General features: G+C 45.6%; 1 protein-coding gene across 1 annotated transcript in view; it reads left to right on the top strand.

The window, feature by feature from the left end:
- The window catches only part of VTN (vitronectin), a 55798-nt gene extending 44552 nt beyond the window's left edge, over window positions 1-11246 (top strand). The window contains exons 7-8 of the mRNA XM_069226163.1: window positions 3805-4104; window positions 9836-11246. Of these exons, the coding sequence (XP_069082264.1) occupies window positions 3805-4104; window positions 9836-9951 (416 nt within the window). The 3' untranslated portion in view covers window positions 9952-11246. The remainder of the gene's footprint in view (window positions 1-3804; window positions 4105-9835) is intronic.
- Window positions 11247-19644: the final 8398 nt, after the last annotated feature.

The following is a 19644-nucleotide window of genomic DNA, read 5'->3' as shown; positions in this document are numbered from 1 at the left end:
GTTTGCAAAGTGTGAAAAGGAAAACCATTTAATTTGTTCTTACAGCAATCGTTATCTGCATTCAAACCACAGAAACAACCTTCCATAGTCACGTCTGGCTGGGGTGTAATAATGTAAAGATTCCCCTAAAATAAAAAGACAGATCCATGCAGAGTTGTGTGTCGAGCAGTGCTTAATTTGAGCTGGTGGTTTCCAGTGCTTGGCACCGGCACTTTATTGTCAACATTGGCTCCTATGACAGCCTGCCACATGGTGGTGCTGTTTGTCTAATTATGTAAGGAGCACAACAACAGGATTTTATTAATTAAATATAGATTCAAATCACTAATACCTGCCACCCAAAGCTATCAGAATAGTAACTTTTAATGTATATTTAACATCTGAATTGTCACACTTCTTTGAGTACAATGGTTAGATGTGATGGCACTGTCATTGGCACCGCTACTGGGGGAATTGGTGGTGCAAGCGGCATTGGCCTTCTGAAAAGGGTTCTTGCACTTACTTTTTTTACAAAATAAGTACTGGTGTGGAGCCCAGAAATAACCAGCTTTTCTCCTGTATGAAGCCTTGATAATAGTGCTGTCAATAGGAGCTCTCAAAAGCCTACATTTATCACTAAGAAGAGGTGCTGTCCTGCAGAGAAGAGATCTCTCATATGAGCTCCTGTTCTCCTGCATGGACCTCAGGCACTGTCTGGATGGAGACCTGAGAGCAGCTTCCCTCCTTCTCCAGGCTTTAAGGAGAGTGGCCGACAGTGCTTAGTTTGTAAAAAGATGCCAGGGCCCTTCTCAGGAGGCTACCTCAGCTTGCCCCACCCACTGACCCTGTCAGTGCTGCCAGTGACAGCACCAAGACAACTACTAACCTTCGCACTCCTACTAGTGTGACAACTCAGACTTTTCCAGGTCACCTAAAGCTATACAAATGTGTGGGTGGCAGGTATTGCTAATTTTGACTGTATGTCGACCACATTAAACACTGCTGTGCTCATCTCAAAATTAGAGAAACAGTGCCACCATGTGGTGGACTGCAAAAACAATGTGGTGGACTGTCATTTGTGCTAGTGTTGAGAATAGAGTGCTGGCGCTGAGCACTGAAAAACACCTGCTCAAATTAGGCACTGGAGGCCAAGCTCCTGCAGAAGAGCTCCCTGAGAACAGACACTGTTCTTTTGTAGTGAACCCAAAGAAGAACCCTTGCTCTCTTGTGTGGATCCCTGAAAAAAGCTGGTGTCTTCCAAAGAAAAGCCACCGCACCTCTAAAGGGAGCCCTAAGAAGAGTATGGGGTCTTCCTGCAGTGAGCCATCAGAAGTGCTGCTGTCCTCCTGCAGGAAAGATCCCACAATATCTCCTTTGTGAAGCGGGAAGCAATAGCTGCTGCCCTGAGCTGAGGCCCCAGAAGAGTCCCTGTTCAATTGTGTGGATCCCTGGAAAATCAAGTGTCTTTCTCAGAACAGCCACTTTACCCCTAAAAGGAGCCATAAGAAGAGCCATGTTCCTCCTTCAGTGAGCCATTAGAAAGCTGTTGTTTTCTTACAAAGATCCCCAAGAACAGGACTCTACAGATTATGAAAATTCAGATCAGGTTTAGAGTGCAAGGGTCAAAGAAGACATTGCGTGTGTAGGAGGTGGTCTTAGTTGACAGCAACACACTCACTTCCTGGAATAGTGAACCATGATGTGCCATGAAAGTACTCTTTAATATGAAGGTATTCCCACATTAGACAAACAGAGGAGGCGTTTGCTGATGGAGGCAGGGCATATGCATGCAAGGCCTCTCTGCAGAGAGGTATGGAGGGCAAATAAAGTACATGAAAGCACATAGGTGAAATAGATAGGAGCATGACGCGCACAGGAGTAGAGAAGCATACGAGGAAGACAGTGGGGAAACATATGAACTCTTTTAGATTGCCTAAGTAAAAAGAAGAACGTAACACCTGAAAAAGCAAGCAGTGGAAGGACACAGCATTCATGCTCTGGGGCGGGAAAATACATATATAATATATATATATATATATATATATATATATATATATATATACTCACTGAAAAAAACAAAGGTTACAGGGACATTATAGTTAGGTTCTGAATTGACTCATATAAAAACAATAGAAATTCAGCAGTTATAGTTAGAGTTCTTTCAAGTAACTATAACTCGTGCCCTAATGTAATTATGACTCACGCCCTTGCCATACACAGTTTTCTTATCAATAATTTTATTGCAAATGTTGCAGTGATAATATCAAAGATGCCATACAAGATCTCATCAATGATATAATATGTAGAGTAATTAGCTGTGCATGTTGAAGGCGCGAGTTATAGTTACCTTAGGGCGCAAGTTATAGAACTCTAACTATAACTGCTGAATTTCAATTACAGCGCTTCTTTCTGCAAAATATTTGTTAAATAATTCTGAAGTCACCACATTCAGAGATATACACATTTGGATTTCTCTAAATTTCTCAAAAACTACTGAACAGATTTACACAAGTTAAGCAAAAGCACAATCTGCGTACCGAAAGCTACTTTCTGCCACATTTGGTGTAATTCCATCCAGCGGTTTGGGCTGTAGACGTGTCTAGAGGTCCTATGGAAATTAAACTTTTTTCACCCCCGTTTTTCTCATCTTCCGCATGACGGATCACCCCAAACTTTCCATGCACAACAAGAATCACCGCAATACTCTTTTTGGAAACGTTCGTAAAGATTCGTCAAACGACCCCAAAGATATAGGCGTGTCAAAAAATGCTTTTTCTATGGAAACATGATCCTAACTATAACTACCTAGTGGCGACTGCCACTAGGTAGTGTATATATATATATATATATATATATATATATATATATATATATATATATATATATAAAAGGCTATAGTAAGGCAGCAGCGGCTTCTCGGCTATGGTGGAGGAGCGTCACCCCACCCCCCAGCAGCAGCAGCTGCAATCCTTTAAAAATTAAACGATGATAAACAATGTTTATTATTATTTTATTTTTAAAGAGGCATGGCCATGGGGCTGACAGGGAGTGTGCATGTGTGTTTAGCCGGCCGTCTCGGGTCAGTCAAACACACATGCGCACCGAGCTCTCTCCAACCCAGCAGTGTGTTGATGGGTTGGAGACAGCAGGCCCAGGCTCCCAGTCTGCCTGGGAGTGCAAAGCCAGGGCGCTCCCACCAATACTAACGCTGCTTTTATGCTGCCAGCAGCATGAGAGCAGCGTTAGGATTGGCCACAGGGGAGGCTGTGAGCCTGCGATTTTCAAGTGGGGCCAGAAGAGCAGCATGGTGGTGGGGAGTCAGGTAAGTTTTTTTTATTTTTTATTTGTTTTGCTTTGTTCTGACCCCACTCCTCCCCGCCCCTTTTACTGGGGCGCGAGCCACAACTGTAGTAAGCAGATGGAAAGATGTATTATCTGATGTAGAAAGGCATTGAAGTAAGGCAGACGTCTGAGTGAGGCTTGCAGGAACTAATTTGGAAATGCCTAGGGATCATGTTAAAAAGGTTTATCACTGTTCAGGAGTGTTGCAGTTGTATTAAAGCCCCTTCTAAAGCATAACATTGTATGACATTAACCTCTTTACATGACTATAACTGCTTTGATCAGCTGACCTAAAAGTGTCAGTCAGAGTGCCACACATACGGCAATAAAATGTCACACATAAGCACATCGCAGAAATAAAAGTGTTACACACCTAAAACTTGACAGCTATAACCCGGGACTCTGAAACCAGAGAGTGGAGCCATGATGAAGCACCATTAGCATTACTGATCCTCACAGTGCCCCATTTTCCATTTTTCCTAGAAGGGTCCAGCAACCCCATCTCCATTAGCAGAGCATGGCGAGGTCTACCCAGTAACCTGGATGCAGCCGTAGCTGGAAAGTTATACCTACCTCAACCAAGCAAGCAAACCCGCAGGAACCGAAGGAGAAAATCCCGCAGGAACCGCCGAAAATATCAGCTCAGGAAAAGAAAGTCATATTTCAAATTCTTTGACTGGATGTCGGAGGAGGACGAAGATGATGTTTATTTCGACCCAGACTGGGTGATGCCTGTCGCCCCTCGCTGCCAACCCATCCAGAGCGTCTACTTCTTCAAGAAAGGTATTATACACGAGGCGTATTTTATGGGTGCAGAGTGTTCCCACAACTGTGTGTGCAGAGCATGCCTGATAGCCACTGTATAGAGCAGGAGTCTCCAACCTTTTCTGTAGCAAGAGCTACGTCTGATCAGTGAAAATCATCATGAGCTGCCGAAGGTTAAACAACTTGCGCATTATTACCAGACACCCCCATTCCTATCTTCCTTGACTTTAAGCCTAATGCCTATAGAGCCAGATACTATGGTTTCAACAAAATACTTTGATGAGGGGCACTATGACAGGGCTGTCATGTATGTCATTGAGAGTGTGGTGTTTGGGTATGTGTGAACATGTGTGCATATGAATGGATATATCTGTATGGGTAACTGAGAGCCTGAGCCGTATATACGCGTGGCACAGGACATACCTTTCGTCATATGTGGCACCGTTACATGTATAACACAAACATACAACTATTTTTTAAATGGGACAAGTTTAAAGTGCAAAAATTTTCAGAATGTGGAACCTTTTTCTGCACTTTAAATTTCTTCCATTTAAAAAACAACTGTTTTTCAGTTATAAATATGGAACAGTGTTCTACTGGCCACCGGCAGCAAGAGGTCTGCTGTTTGTAAATGCAACACTTAGAATTTTTTTTTTTTAAATTAGAATGAAAAGTTAACATCATTTTGTTCTTACCTCCAATACTGAGTTGGCAAGAACTTTTATTTAAGTGTTAAATACATTATTGGTTCAATTCTTCACCTCTGTGCCCTGGGTCATAAATCTGACTCCAGCACTGCTCCTTATCAGGCCCTGCTATCTGCAGCCTCATGATAAGAATATAAAATAAGTACAGCCTTCCCTTAACCTTAGAAGTAAAAGTGTGACCATGTGCTTATTTAAAATGAACTCCAGGCTGTGATCTACTCTGAAGAGGTCTGGGAGCTACTGGTACCTCGCGATCGACTGGTTGGAGAAACCTAGTATAGAGCGTGTAGCCTATCCGCTGTTAGTGGCGTAATGCAAGATGATGCCCCCCTTCAAAATATGAAGAGGGGCCCCTTAGTGTCAATCTCCCAAATATCACAGATACTCATTGGCCTTGTGCTGATGTGGGGCCCCCTTAAGGGTTGGGAGCACCTGAAGGGTGTCCCCTCATGCTCCAGTGACTTTCATTGCACCTGTGTACACTGTGTGCAAATGATCCCTGTACTGTCCTTGCTTTTACAAACTATGAACAGGCAGTGTTTCCTTCTGAGTGTGTATGTAGAGTGGCTACCTTTAATGGTACAATGCCTGTGTAGAAACAGTGTGCTTCCACCATTATCTACTCTCTTCTCCATAAGTATGCCCAGTATTCTCTACACTTCGTATACACAGAACCCTGTTGTGTTGCACACCTCACCTAAACAGGAGCAAGACAGCAGTTGTGGTCAGCCACGTCGGCCCACACGAGCAACAGGAGAGACCCTTTTTTGGTTACCATCTGGGACAAACCATGTGCAGCTACCTCGAAGGGGCAAACTCAAACCATTCCCCCATAACAGGTACTGCGATTAATCAATACAACATTCCTCCCCAAAATGCAAAAGATGGAACACAAGTAACTATTTTTAAACAGCATACCAAGTCTCTGAGCCCCTGAACTTTGACTGTAAATTTGCAAAATCATAGTACCTTTACAGAAGGGCAAGATCTGCACAGGAGATGTATCATGGATGACCCCGTCTCTGACTTGTGGGACTCAGGACTGGACTCTTCTTGACCGACCTCCCCCTAGGTTGACACCTTTGGATGTGGGGAAATCAGCTCTGTTTTAACACTTTTAGGGGGCAGAGCAGCTGGATACTCACACCCTCAGGCAGTCTCCAAGGATATCTCTCCCTAAGGAAGCCCTTCAGTTCCTACAGGGTTATTGCCCTGAAGGATTGGTGCTTTTAGCCCACCACATTAAAAAAGAAGAGTTCCATTGATGTCCTCGGCCCCTCTCCAGGTGATCACCATGATGCACCAGATCCAGGTGACTCTTCAAGGGATGCATTCAAATGGGATCTGGAACTTGCTTCCCAGGAACCAGTCTTTGGCAAGCACCAGATCTCCAACTTGCTGTACTCTTCCACTTCCTCATCGACACCTGCTGGCATGAGCATTCTACTTCTCACTGAGTTAGTGGGCCTAGTTACCAGGTGGTTGTTCAGGGCACCACTCCACATGGTGTGGGATTGTGGCTTCTGACTGATGACCCATGCAGGCCAGGCTTGGACCATGGTATGTGGCCATATGGTGAGTATGTGTGTACTCTCTTAAAAAGGAGTGAGTGGCCCACTCCAGATTATGGTTACATGCTTGGGCTATGCAACAGGGTACGAATGAACTCTTTAGCTTCACCATTAGTTTGGGGTCACTAGAGTGTGATCTTCTGATGTCTCACCATAGCAATCTGAAATAGTCTGCTACAGCTTGCTCCTGGAATGAGGGACCATTGTCTGTCTGGATCTCACAGATTGCCTCATGAATGGCCATGATCTTTTCAAACTTCTGAATCATTTCACAGGCAGAAGTAGTGGAGACAGTCGATCACCACGGGCATATAGTGACCATCTGGCATGCTCCCAAATTTGGTGGTGGCCTGGGCCCAAGAAGACTAGGGGGCTTCTTCTGTAATGATGGGTGCTTGCGGCTCAGGGCTCCCTGTGGCCTGGCACATCTCACAGATTCATACAGTCTCTTTTTCCATTTCTTCCAATCTGGGAAACCAAACTTTGCTCTTATTCTGACTCTTGGTCTTCTCGGCCATGCCTTGGTGGTCACCCTGCATGAAATGAACTACCCACATGGCCTGGCTTTGAGGTATCTTCAACCAGACCCCTCTCAGGAGGCAGCCTTCTGCTGAGGAAGCCTGCGTATTCCAGACGTTCTACAGGGAGGACAAGATCTGTTCAGCTTCTACTGTTTGCTGTGATGCATTTGTTTCTTCCAGTCTCCCTTTCTGACTTCTTCCAATGTCAATCGCAGGCAGTCATCCACATCCTGGTCTTTGAGGATCTTGTCTGGGGACACTAACAGTGGCCTGGACCTTTCTGCTATAAGCTTAACCTATTCTTCCATCTTCTGAGTCTTTGCCTCATTTTCTCTGGTGAAGGGCTATGAATGTTGTGATAAATAGTCCACGGATTCTCAGTTCCTGTCTTGTACTCACCTGAACAGGAGTACTTCTGTTACTTAAGTATCCATTTTTTGATTTAGGGAGGTACTTTGGCCACCAACCTTTGAAACAAAGGGATAAAGGGTTTGTGGCCCGTGTGGACAACAAATGGATGCTCATAGAGATACCAGTGGAAGTGTCTGCCCTACGGTGTACAGCTATGACCTGCTTCTCGATCTGATAGTACTGCTATTCAGTGGGGATGAGGGCTCAGCTGGCTTACACTTTTGGGGCCCAATCCCCAAATGATTGTTTTTGTGAGCTTTTTTCGGCGTTGAAGTAGGATGCTGACGGAGCCTTCTTGGTGTTTTGGAAGGACATCTTGTGTTCATCTTCTCAGAGCCAAGGGACTGATGATTTTGTTAGCTCCCAGAGAGGAGGGCTCCATGAGGGTTGTCAGGTTCTGGGGAGGGTTCTGACTGGATGTCCTTCACTTTAGATGGGCCAAGGATACTTCAAGAGCTGGTACCTGAAGAAACTAAGGCTGCCCTTCAGGAAATCACATTTCTCTCTGTGGAGAGTCAGACCACAGTCTTTGATTCACTGGAACTATCACTGGAGGCATAAAAATGTTCTTTGAGGGTTGAGGCATGAACTAAGATGACATTGCTCAGAATAGGGGCCCCTTTCAGTCCAGTCAGCAATTTCCAGATGGTGTCCAGGAAAACCTCTGCTGTTCTGGAGGTCTCAAATGTTAGTCTTTTATTTAGGCAGAGGCCCAGGTGCATCATAAAAGAGGTGGTGTAGCGGGACTCTAGTTACAAGAAGATTTGTTGGTTTCCTGACTGGAGGTCCATCTTTGAGAAAAAACACTCCCAGTGAATTCACTCATCAGATCGTCCACTGTCAGGCTTATGTGCCTCTCCCATTTGATTGCCATATTTGGGAGGTGCATATCAAAGCTCAGTCTCACCTCCCCTGGTCGTTTGGTTTGTGGGTTACTATGATGGGAGAAACCCAAGGGTTGGGTCCTACCACCCATTCAAAAATGTTCACCTCTTCTATCTTGGCTCTGTAATGTCATCTTTGGTGAGTCATATCAAGTGATGCCATTAACAGAGAGATTGTGTGCTCTATGTTGTGTTCAGGGTAGAGAATGTGCGCATTTGCCACACCACCTCTTTTATCTTGAGAAGCCCTTCTTCTACCTCGGGCCTGTAGTGGAAGGCCACCCAGCAGATTTGCTGCCATACTGTACTCTGAGGGCCGCACCTGACATTCTCAGTGATGAGATGTCACTATTGAAGTGGATGAATGTGTGAGTAAGTCCCTCGTAGGAGGTGTGTGATGGCGTGTTACAGCAGTATTTTTGTGAAGAAGTTAGTATGTCCTCTGTATGTCACACTGCTGTCAAAGAAAACACCTAGTTACCTGGACCTGTTCTGCAGGATCCATTGGATGTAGTGCACCTGGAAAGGATTTCTTTCAAATAGTGGATTCCACAGAGATACCTTAGTGCTTTGCCTGATGAGGTGCGAACTGATAAAGGTCAAGTGTTGCTTTGTCTTTTGCCTCAGCAGTGATGGAGATCTGTCAGGTTCCCTGACTAGGGGGTAAGGCCCCTTCCCCTACCCCCACAATCACACACTGTAATCTCAACACTTAGGTGCTTTATTGTTAGAACTCTCCTCTGGTTTAGAGTACACATGAACCTTTCTAGGTTTGTTCATCGCAAGAAGAGAAAGACCACTTCCTTGTCACACATGAGAGACAGAGATATCAAGGACTATGTAATTAGTGTGACGAGTGGTGACTCACTATTTCCTGTGTGTACGTCCAATGCTTCCTAGTCACTATGCATATAAAGAAGAGCGTTTGTTCACAAGTGTGCAGCGAGTGCTCCCGCCACTTATTGGTGTTGGTTAGGCACTTTATTTGTACACACTGTACAAGTCAGGTTTAAATTAATTAATCCTTTAATGTATGCATTTATTTTTAATCACAACGACAAATTTTCTGATCTATTTTCCGGCCTGCTTCCACCACTTTGTTTACAAAAACGTATGCTCCACCAATTGATACAGAGGGCTCCATCTTGACTGCACCCATTGATTGCTCTTCCTCCTGCGCTAATAGTGTTGTTTTCCATATCCACTTCTAATCGAATCCTCCTTTCTATTAGGTAAAGCGTATGTATAACCTACTCTGTACATAATGCATTGTTTGTGCTAAGTTGCTTTATGTCGCTCACACACAGAAGTCTCTACCCTCTTTGTGCAGCGCTTTCCACTTCCGGTGTCCATAGTTCTACGTCTGCATTGTCTACAAAGTGATTCTTACCCGCATTCTACATTGAGTGTTCCACAGGCAGACATGGTGCATGTCCCCTGTGTACACAGAGTACATAGAGTTCTATTCTAACAGACAGTATGTAGAGGGAGTATTCTCACTGTGTTCCCCTGCAATATGTGTACTACTTTGCTCCCTTGCACTACTGTGTATACGAGACCTCCCTATAGTGGCATACATATATGCAGACTTTAGGTGCACTGTATTGCCCGCAGGCCTTTTATATTCTCTCTTGTGCCTTTTCCTTCTCTTTCAGATAAATATTACCGGGTGAACCTGGACACGAAGCGAGTGGACTATGTGTACCCCAAATACCCCCGACCCATTGCGCAGTACTGGCTGGGTTGCGTGGACAGCAAAAAGCTGGCCTAGGAAGAACACTTCGGTTGAGCGGGGTCCAGAGCATTGTCATCCCATGAATACCTGAAGCTAACTACGGATTTCCGCTTGTCAACGGGAGAAGTCCCCTTAGACATCATGCTCACTGCCATTATGCAAGCTGCCTTATGCCGTCGCCCCTCTCTGTTTGCGCTAAGAGAATGATGTTCAAGATGTCCTCAACTCTGTCATCGTGGGGAAACAGTCCCCCTCTAGCCCTCTGTCCTAAATCTGAGCATCCCAGGTACCCACGGCTCTACCACTCAGGGGAACTGTCACCCTATAACCATCTGCTTGTCCTGAGTGGGTGTCATCCACAGAGACCCAAAGGGATATGAGGTCCCCAGAGTAGTCCCCTACCTCTGTCTACCCAAAAGAATATCTACAAGAGGCGTTACAATTTCCTGACTTTTCAAGTGACAAGACTGGAGCGTCCTTAGCTCTCTGACAATTCTGATCACATACTATTCCCCCTGTGGGGTACTCTGGTTTTGGGAATGTCTATAGTGTCCACCAGGCTCTTTCCTCATTGCCTCCACACTGCCTCGTCATTTGCTCTCTCCTGGTCTCTCATTACATTTCTTTTGTCCTTCATAAGTGCTATACCGACCTTAGAGTGGCATGGAGCACAATACAAATAATTGATATAATTAGTGGCGAGTTAGTGGTCTGAATGGAGAAATAGTTCTTAGGTGTTCAGCAGCTTTGTAACCATCAATGCCTGCTACAGTAGCTGGCTTCAATATGACCATCGTGTGGAGGCCGGGTAAGAGGTCCTGTGGCTCTCTGACCTTTAATGTGCCTCGAAGTGCCCCAGAACCCTTTTTCATTTTTTTTACGATGCCCTTACCATCCAGGCACCTTACAGTGTGTCTTTGCTCTCTGCCAACTAAAGGATTCCTGTCCTCCCCCAGCATGCTCTTCAGCTCTAACACCCAGTGGACCTTGAAGCTATGGATCTAGACCTGTAATGTCAAACTCCATGTCCTCGACACTAATCATGCAGAGGAAGTGCTGTAAAGGGGGTGGTGGGTGTACTGTGTCTTGCAGATCTTCCATCCTAAGACGACCTTTTGGTCTCTGCTTTTCCCAAGGTGATGGTGTGAGATGTCCCTCAACTCTTAGCCGTTGATAACTCCTAAGCCATCCTGCAGGTCTCTCTCCTTCCTAAGAACATTCTTCGACTGCTGTAAAGTATCAGTGATTTAGCCTAACACAAGCAGTGACACGAGTACCTAACAACGGCCTAATTTTTTCAATGTAAGCATAATAAAAGCAACACAATCTTTTCACTGGCTGTGAGAGTGTGATGTATGGGGGAAACGTGGAGGGTGAAAGGGGTAGGTGCTGAATACCGCACAGGAGAATCGGAGGCTTTTAATATGCATTAAGACAGACTGCCTCTGTTGTAACATACAAAGCCGTCTGATGCTCTCAGGTGTTGTCTTCTCTATAGAAAAAAAAATAATAATGATAAATTGCAGGTAAATCCCCAGCCCTTGGTATAGCTGTACCAGGGCATGGGTAACTCATGGAGAGGATGGGGGATTACACGTGGGATCACAAGCTGGTCCCTGAGAAATGAGGACTTACTATGAGAACTGGGGGCCAGATGTAGGAAAGGAAAATTTTGCGACTTGCAAATTGCGAGTCTGACCGACTCGCAAATTGCAACTCGCAAAATGGGATGCAGAAAGGTGTCTCAGACACCTTCTGCGAGTCGCTATGGGGTCGCAAAGACCCACCTCATTAATAATAATGAGCTGGGTCGCAGTTTGCGACCCCATAGCGAGTCCCTGCACTCACAGGGATGGTGGCCTGCTGTAGTCAGCAGACCTCCATGTCTGTGACTGCTTTTTCAATAAAGCAGTTTTTTTTTTCTTTTTGCAGCCCGTTTTCCTTAAAGGAAAACGAATTGCAAAAAGAAAAAAATTCCGAAACCATTTGGTTTCGTTTTTTTCGGCATTCACAAAGGGGAAGGGGACCCATTGGGACCCCTTCCCTTTTGCGAATGAGTTACCACCAGTGTGACACTGGTGGTAACTGCGAGTTGGTTTGCGACCGCATTCGCGGTCACAAAGCAACTCAGCATGGCGATGCGGTCGCAAATAGGAAGGGAACACCCCTTCCTATTTGCGAGTCGCATCCTCAAATTGCGAGTCGGTACCGACTCGCAATTTGAGGATGAGCATCGCGTTCGGCCTTTTGCATGCCGCAAACTGCGTTTTTCGCAGTTTGCGACATGCAAAAGGCTTCCTACATCTGGCCCTGGGTGTGGTAATCCTGATGCAGAATGGGGAAGCCGGAATACCACACATTATTATCCCGATAATTGCTCATTCTTCCACAGACCTTCACATGGACATTTCAGATGCTTTTGAGAGCCAAAAGGCTGGGAAAATGAACCAGATTCACTGAGTTACATAGCATCTTGTAATTTTAAGGTACTGGTATGTCCTTTAGTATCTTTACTTTTGTAGTGTGGTTGCGATTTCTGAAAGATGCTTCATGAAGCTTTGGTGCAGATTGGTGTCAGAAGACCAACATCACAATTGTCTGGCAGAACTAGAAGACTCCGGACACTACAATTAAACTTTAAGCTGTATCACTTCGGCATCCCTCAAACCAACAAATCAAATATGCTCTTTGATAAATGCTCTAAAACAGAAATTTTAACTGATTTGGACTTATTCTGGCTCCCGACAATAAAGGTTCCATTGAAAAGTTACTAGTTACTCGATTTGTATTAATTCCATTTCTTTACACTCCTCAGTATTTTATAATGGACTAATTCTAGGTTTTAAAATAAACTCTACATTGTTTTACATAATAAATTCAGATTATTAAAATCTAAAACTTTTTTATAACGTGCTAAACAAACTTGAAAACTACGCAAATTCACAATATTGCATTTATTTCAGTGATATAGAACTCATTGAAAGATCGGCACATTGATTATGCTTTGTGCTTTGCACGGTCTCGCCCTTGTGTCCTGGTGTTGCTGCAGTAGCTCCTTGAGGTGCGCTGTTGAGGAGCTGTCCGGGTTCTTTGCAGTCGGTGGTAATTCTGCATCTGGTCTTTCCGGGGATCCTGTTGTTCTTCCTGTCGGACACCGTGTCCTTGTCCTGGTAGCCAACATGAGAAAAATTTGAAGTCACTGAACTGCTTCAACTACCGTCGGCATTTACGTGTTAATGTTAAACATTAACAAGCAGCAAAGTCTGCAAGCATCTTCCGGCTCAATGAAAGGGAAAGGGAAAAGTCTGCAGACAATGTGCCCCTGTCATTATTTGTCATCAAATGCTATTTCCAGTATCTTTCTGATTCCTCTTTCAAAACCACCTCCTGGCTCCCCAGTACACAGACTGTCCTCTTTAAATACTTCCATGTAACAAAGTGGGATACTTGTGTGTCCACACCAAGGCCCTCATTATGAACACGGCGGTGTTTACCGCCATGTTCAGGCTGGCGGTCATTTAAATTACCGCCAGCCCCCTTGTTACCCCGCCGGCCGCATAAAGAACATTTTGCTGGGCCGGTGGGCGGAAAATTGTTTCCGCCTGCTGGCCCAGCAGAATGCCTGGCCGGGACATCAATGCCTCTGTGCGGCGGGTGCAGCTGCACCTGTCGCGCAGATCACTGCCTGTAAATCGGGCAGTGGCCTGCGCGATGGGGCACTGCATAGGGGCCCCTGCACTGCCCATGCCAAGTGCATGGGCTGTGCAGGGGCCCCCAGGGGGGCCCCGGAGCACCACTTTCGCTAGCCTTTCCCTGGCGGTCGAACGCACCAGGGAAAGGCTGGTGGCTGTAGTGATCAATATCTGATGATTCCTTCAACCGTCAGGCTGCCTGTCGGTGGAGCCTCCATGTGTACATTATATGGCGGTTCAGCCCGCCATGCTGGTGGCGTTCCTTTTACCCGCCGCCGGCATGGCGGGCTGAACCGCCGGGGACCATAATGACCCCCCAAGTCTTTGGAACCTTATAAGACCATTCTTTACCCCACACGCCCAGACCAAATATAGAGAAGCAGCATCACTGTGAACCCAAGGCACCCCTCCACGTGGAGTGGAGCTCTCCATGAGACGCCAGGTCAATGCCATCTCCTCAGCCTGCTTCCACACACTCCGCATGCTCGGCAAAGTCTTCAAATGGCTCCCCGTATGCACCAGAAAGACAGTGACCCAGGCCCTCATCACTAGCCGACTACACCACTGCAACACACTCTAAGCAAGCACCACCACCAAACTCAAGCAAGGACTCCAGGCGATTCAGAACACAGCCGCGAGCTTGATCCTCAACCTACGCAAGAGAACCCACATCACCCAGCACCTGAGAGACATCCACTGGCTCCTGATCCTGGAAAGATGTCATTTCAAATACCTAATCCACGCCTACAAGACCCTCCACGACCAAGGTCCCGCCTACCTCAACCACTGCCTACATTTTCATCAACTTCCCAGGAACCTTCGCTCCGCACAGCGTGCCCTCGTCCGAATCCCACACATTCGACGGGAGGACGCTCCTTCTCCCACCTCACCACTAAAGCCTGGAACACCCTCCTTTTCCATCTATGCACAGCACCATCACTTTTATAAGCTTTAAGAAGGGACTCAAGACCTGACTTTTTGACTATCAATGTCAGCAAGCACTTGGATACCCACTCGGGCGATAAGCAGCACTCTACAAATACCTCTTGATTGATTTAATCTAATCAGCATGTACCATTTTGCAAGCCTCGCATGTTGTATACCTCTGATGTGAAGGTCAAGTAACAGGAAGCTGGTATAAATAGCTGGGACAGGGGAGCACAGACCTGTACCCAAACACAAAGGCTTCCTAAATGTATCAGATCTTCCGGTCCTCTGTGCCCCAAACCTAAGACTATCCCTGGACTTGCGCACTTTAACTTTGTGGAGTTGAGTAAAGTGGTGCAGAGTGTCATATATTGGAGTGGGGTAGATTGATATAGAGTGTTGTAAAATGAAGTGGTGTAGAGTGTTGTGGAGTGTCGTAGAGCTGTCACACTGTGTCGTGGAGGGTCATAGAGTGGAGTCACGCAGAGTGGAGTAGACTATCGTGAAGTGGTGTAGAGTGAAGTAGAATGTCAGAGTAGAGTTGCATAGACTAGAGTGTTGTAGAATGGAGAGTCATAAAATGGTCAAGAGTAAAGCGTCTTAGAATGTCATAGAGTGGCGTTGAGTGTTGTGTTGTAGAGTGGTCTAGAGTGGAGTGGCTTAGAGTGTCATAAAAGGACATACAGTGGATTGTCACAAAGTGGAGTATCATGGTGTGGAGTGGCATGGAATGGCACAGAGTGAAGAGGAGTAGAGTTGTGTGGAGTGGAGTGTTGTGTCGTAGAGGTGAGGGGAGTAGAGGAACGAAGTGTGTCATGGTGTAGAGTTAAGTGTTGTAGAGCAGAATTGAGTAGAGCGTCATGGCGTAGAGTGATGTGGACTGGAGAGGTGCAACATGCTATCGTATAGAGTGGAGTGTAGAGCCGTCGAGTGGAATAGAGTGGAGTGGCATAGAGTGTCATAAAGTGTTATGGAGTAGAGTATCGTACAGTGGGATACAGTGTTGTGGAGAGTCAGAGTTGAGTGTCGTAGAGTGGAGTGGCATAAGGTGGAGTGGCCTAGAGTAGAGTGGCCTAGATTGTCATAGGGTAGAGTGGAGTATATGGCTGTATTTGTAGTGTGGAGTGGTGTAGAGTGTTGTGAAGCAGAGTTTAGGGGCCTTGAGTGGAGGGGCATAGAGTGTCGTGGATTAGAGTGGAGTAGAGTTGAGCATCATAGAGTGGAGTGACATAGAGTGGCACTGAGTGAAGTATAGTGCCACAGAGTGGAGTAGAGTGTCATGGAGTGGAGTGACATTGAGTGGAGGGTCGTAGAGTGCCATAGTATGGAGTGGAGTAAAGTGCCATAGAAGTGGAGTAGAGTAGAGTACCGTGAAGCAGAGTCGAGTGCCAGAAAGTGCCATATTATAGGGTGGAGCGGCGTAGCCTGGAGTGGCATAGAGTGGAGTAAAGTGGCATCAAGTGTCATAGAGTGGAGTGGCATAGTGTGGAATGGAGGGTCAGAGAGTGTCGTAGAGTGAGTAACGTGCAGCAGAATGTTGTAGAGTGGAATGGAGTGTCAGAGTGGAATGGTGTAGAGTGGAGTGGCTTAGAGTCAAGTGGCATGGAGTGTCATATAGTGGAGTGGAGTGGAGTAGATAGTTGTATAGAAGAGTATCATAAGTGGAGTGGCAAAGAGGGGAATGACACAGAATGGAGTGGCTTAGAGTGAAATGGCATGCAGTGGTGTAGTGTGGAGTAGAGAGGCGTAGAGTTGAGTGGTGTAAAGTGGAATGGCATAGAGTGTCATGGCATAGAGTGGAGTGTTGTGAAGTGTCGTAGAGAGGAGAAGAGGGTCATAAAGTGTTGTGGAGGGTCGTAGAGTGTCTTGGAGGGTTGTACTGTCAAGGATCATAGAGTGGAGGGTCAGAGTGTTGTTTAGTGGCATAGAATGGAGTAGGGTGGCGTAGAATGGAGTGGTGTAGCATGGAGTAGTGTGCTAAAGTGGAGTGGCATAGAGTGGTCTAGAGTGGAGTAAATAGGATGGGCATAGAGTGGTGGGACCTGGAGTGGAGGGGCGTAGAGTTGAGGGACATAGAGTGGAGGGGCTTAGGATGGAGTCACATAGAGTGGAGGACGTTAGAGTGTCATAGAGTGGAGTGTTGTAGAGTGGAGTGGTGTGAAATGGCATAGAGTGGAGTAGAGTGGCATAGAGTGGAGTGTCAGAGCGATGTGATATGAGTGGAGGGGCATCGAGTGTCATAGCATAGATCAAAGTAAAGTGTCATAGAGTGAAGCAAAGTGTCACAGTGGAATAGAGTGGAGTGGAGTGTCTCACAGTAGAGTAGAGTGGAGTGGCATAGCATACAGTGGAGTAAAGTGTCAGAGTGGCTTAGAGTGAATTGGTGCTGAGTGGAGTAAAGTGGCGTAGAGTTTCATAGATTGGAGTGGCGCAGACTGGCATACAGTGGAGTGTCGTAGAGTGCATAGGAGGGTCATAGAGTGTCATAGAGTGGAGTGTCGTAGAGTGGAGTGGCGCAGAGTGGAGTGCCGCAGAATGCCATACAGTGTCCTAGAGTTAAGTGTCATAGGATGGAGTGACGTAGAGTATCACAGAGTAGAGTAGAGTGGAATGTAATAGAGTGTCAGAGTGGAATTTCGTGGCGTGGAGTGTCAGAGAGTGAAGTGTCATAGAGTGGTGTAAAGTAGCTCAGAGTGAGGCGGTACAGAGTGATATAGAGTGTCGCAGAGTGGAATGGAATAGAGTGGAGAAGAGTAGCCTAGAGTGGAGAGGCCAGAGGGGCGTAGAGTGGAGTGGTATAGAGTAAAGTGTACAGTGTGTGGTAGCGCACTGTCATTACAGACAACACATTTTCAGTTTTAATGACCATTTGCACATATATACAGTTTTACTGATAAAAGTATACAGAACACAAACAATAATTTGTGGAAATGGCATCACCAAGTGTACTGTTTTGATCATATTAAAATATCTGTTTCCTCCACACTCCAGAATTATGAAAAATGTGCTTCATTTGTTCTTTCCTAATTTTGATGTATTCTGAAATATTTGCACAGTTCATTTAGAAACATTTAAATTGTGTTGTGTGCTAGAAAAAGTAACATAATGTCCTATCACAGGAGTACCTGGTAGGATTGCCACATAAATGCTCTTGCTTTGAAGGCAGAGAAAGAAAAGTAAGCACCAACCCCCCTAGAAGACAGAGCCTGACATTTCACCCTGTCTCTGAATGTACAGCAAATGTGACAAGGTAAGGACAACATTTAAAGGCCTGTTTACAGAAAGCGGGCATTTGTGGAAGAATACCAAGAGTGACGATGAAAAGGCTACGCTCTAAGGAATGGACAAAAACATGCTGGGCGGACGAAAACAAATAAAGCCAGCAAATAGAAGGCAAGCAAATGTGAGCTATGAACGGCAAAGTCAATGTTAAGCAATGAGTGGAATGCATTCCCATGGAAGCTTTCAGAATGTCCCCAAGATGTCTTTCCAAACCAGACAGCTGTGCTATCTGGTAGGCTGCGGCCTAAAGGTTGCTGTCTTGTGCAAGAGGATGAATGACCAGGGTAACATATCTTGATATGACCTGGATTAATTAATTTCCATATCCAAAGGCAGCATGAGTTTATGTAGTGTTTGCACATAGAACGTGCAAACAAGAGGTGGTGAACAAGACCCCTGTGGGACAACACTTGTCATATGTGAAGATTATTAAAAAAAGTCTCTTCATTGGCTTGGAAGGAAGCAAACTATTTTTATGTGTCCTGACAACCCAACTACTCTCCAAGCTTAGTCAGTAAGCTGCAGTGATCGAGAATGTCAAAGAATGAGTCCAGATTGAGTGAAACCAAGACTGCAGTAGTACTCTGATCATTGGCTCCCAATGTATTACTTTATCCGGTATCAGAGCAATCTCGGTGCAAGTACCAGGCCGGAAACAGACTGTAGATCTCACAGTTATACTGTTCCATGAAAGCCTGAGGGTGTAATTGAATGGTCTTCTCAAGCCTGAGGGTGTAATGCAATGGCTAGCAAGTACATTCTCAAGGATGCTGAGATCGATTTTATGAGGAAAGTGATTCTCACTTGCTTCAAGAAATTTGGAATAATCACACTTCTGAAGGAAGCCTTGATCGTGGCAAAGATCGCTGAGATAAACATTTTTACCAAACCCTTGCATATTGTGCTATGACGGGAGCCACAGCAGGACGTACCACATCTTTTAGATATGTAATCAATCTAAGTGCCACTTCAGACACAGAGATAAAGCTCAAGTCAAGCCTTTGGCCTCTGCCCTGCATTTCCGTAGACCCAGACGCAGCTAGGCAGGGTGCTGCATCTGTAAATTCACATGAAGTTGAGTGTCTCTTTGCTTCATCTATGACACTATTCTATCCTCTTTTTTTGTGATACGATGCGTGACGTTGTTACATGTGAAGTGTTCCGCTGCTCATGTAGTTAGGTTCACGCCATATGAGTAACAAATATGGAGTCTATTGATTCTTTCATCCACTTTTGCAAATTATCAACCAGTAAGGGTTACTAACAGTACATAGGTCCATAGGTCGAGGCTCCACCAAAAAATGTTGACACAGCCTAGTAGCCAGTTTCACGTAGTCTTGAAACCTCCCACCGCATGACCATGGAGGATAGCTGTGTTTAACCAATGAAGCCATTACTAACATCCTGTGCAGTGACCACAGAGACCACACTAGTTGACAACCCACCTTTCTTCACTGGGCTCTCAGGTGTAGCAGTCTGGGTCACTATGTCTATCGGCCACTGTGCAGGCTCTTATTCCATTTTGGGTATCCCCCAAAAACAGTATTACAAGTCTTGTAGTATTAACTCATGCAGCAATACTGCATTCATTTCTGGAGGCAGAGCCTCGTGGTCAAATCTGGTGTTCTTTGTCAGTACCACCCATTATCTCATTTTATGGCTAATTCAATGGAGCCTTATAGGGGAGACATTTATAATCACACGCTGTAATTCCACTAGACTTTGGCCTCTCATAATCAAATCCTTCAATGATATATCTTCATCAGTGGCGAGTACCTGTGGCCACCAGCTATACACACCAACAGACCAGGACCTCATAGCTCATGGG

Source organism: Pleurodeles waltl, chromosome 3_1 (genome assembly GCF_031143425.1).
Source record: "Pleurodeles waltl isolate 20211129_DDA chromosome 3_1, aPleWal1.hap1.20221129, whole genome shotgun sequence".
Taxonomy (NCBI): Eukaryota; Metazoa; Chordata; class Amphibia; order Caudata; family Salamandridae; genus Pleurodeles; species Pleurodeles waltl.
Note: the sequence above shows the minus strand (reverse complement) of the source record. Positions and strands in the feature narration are given on the sequence as shown.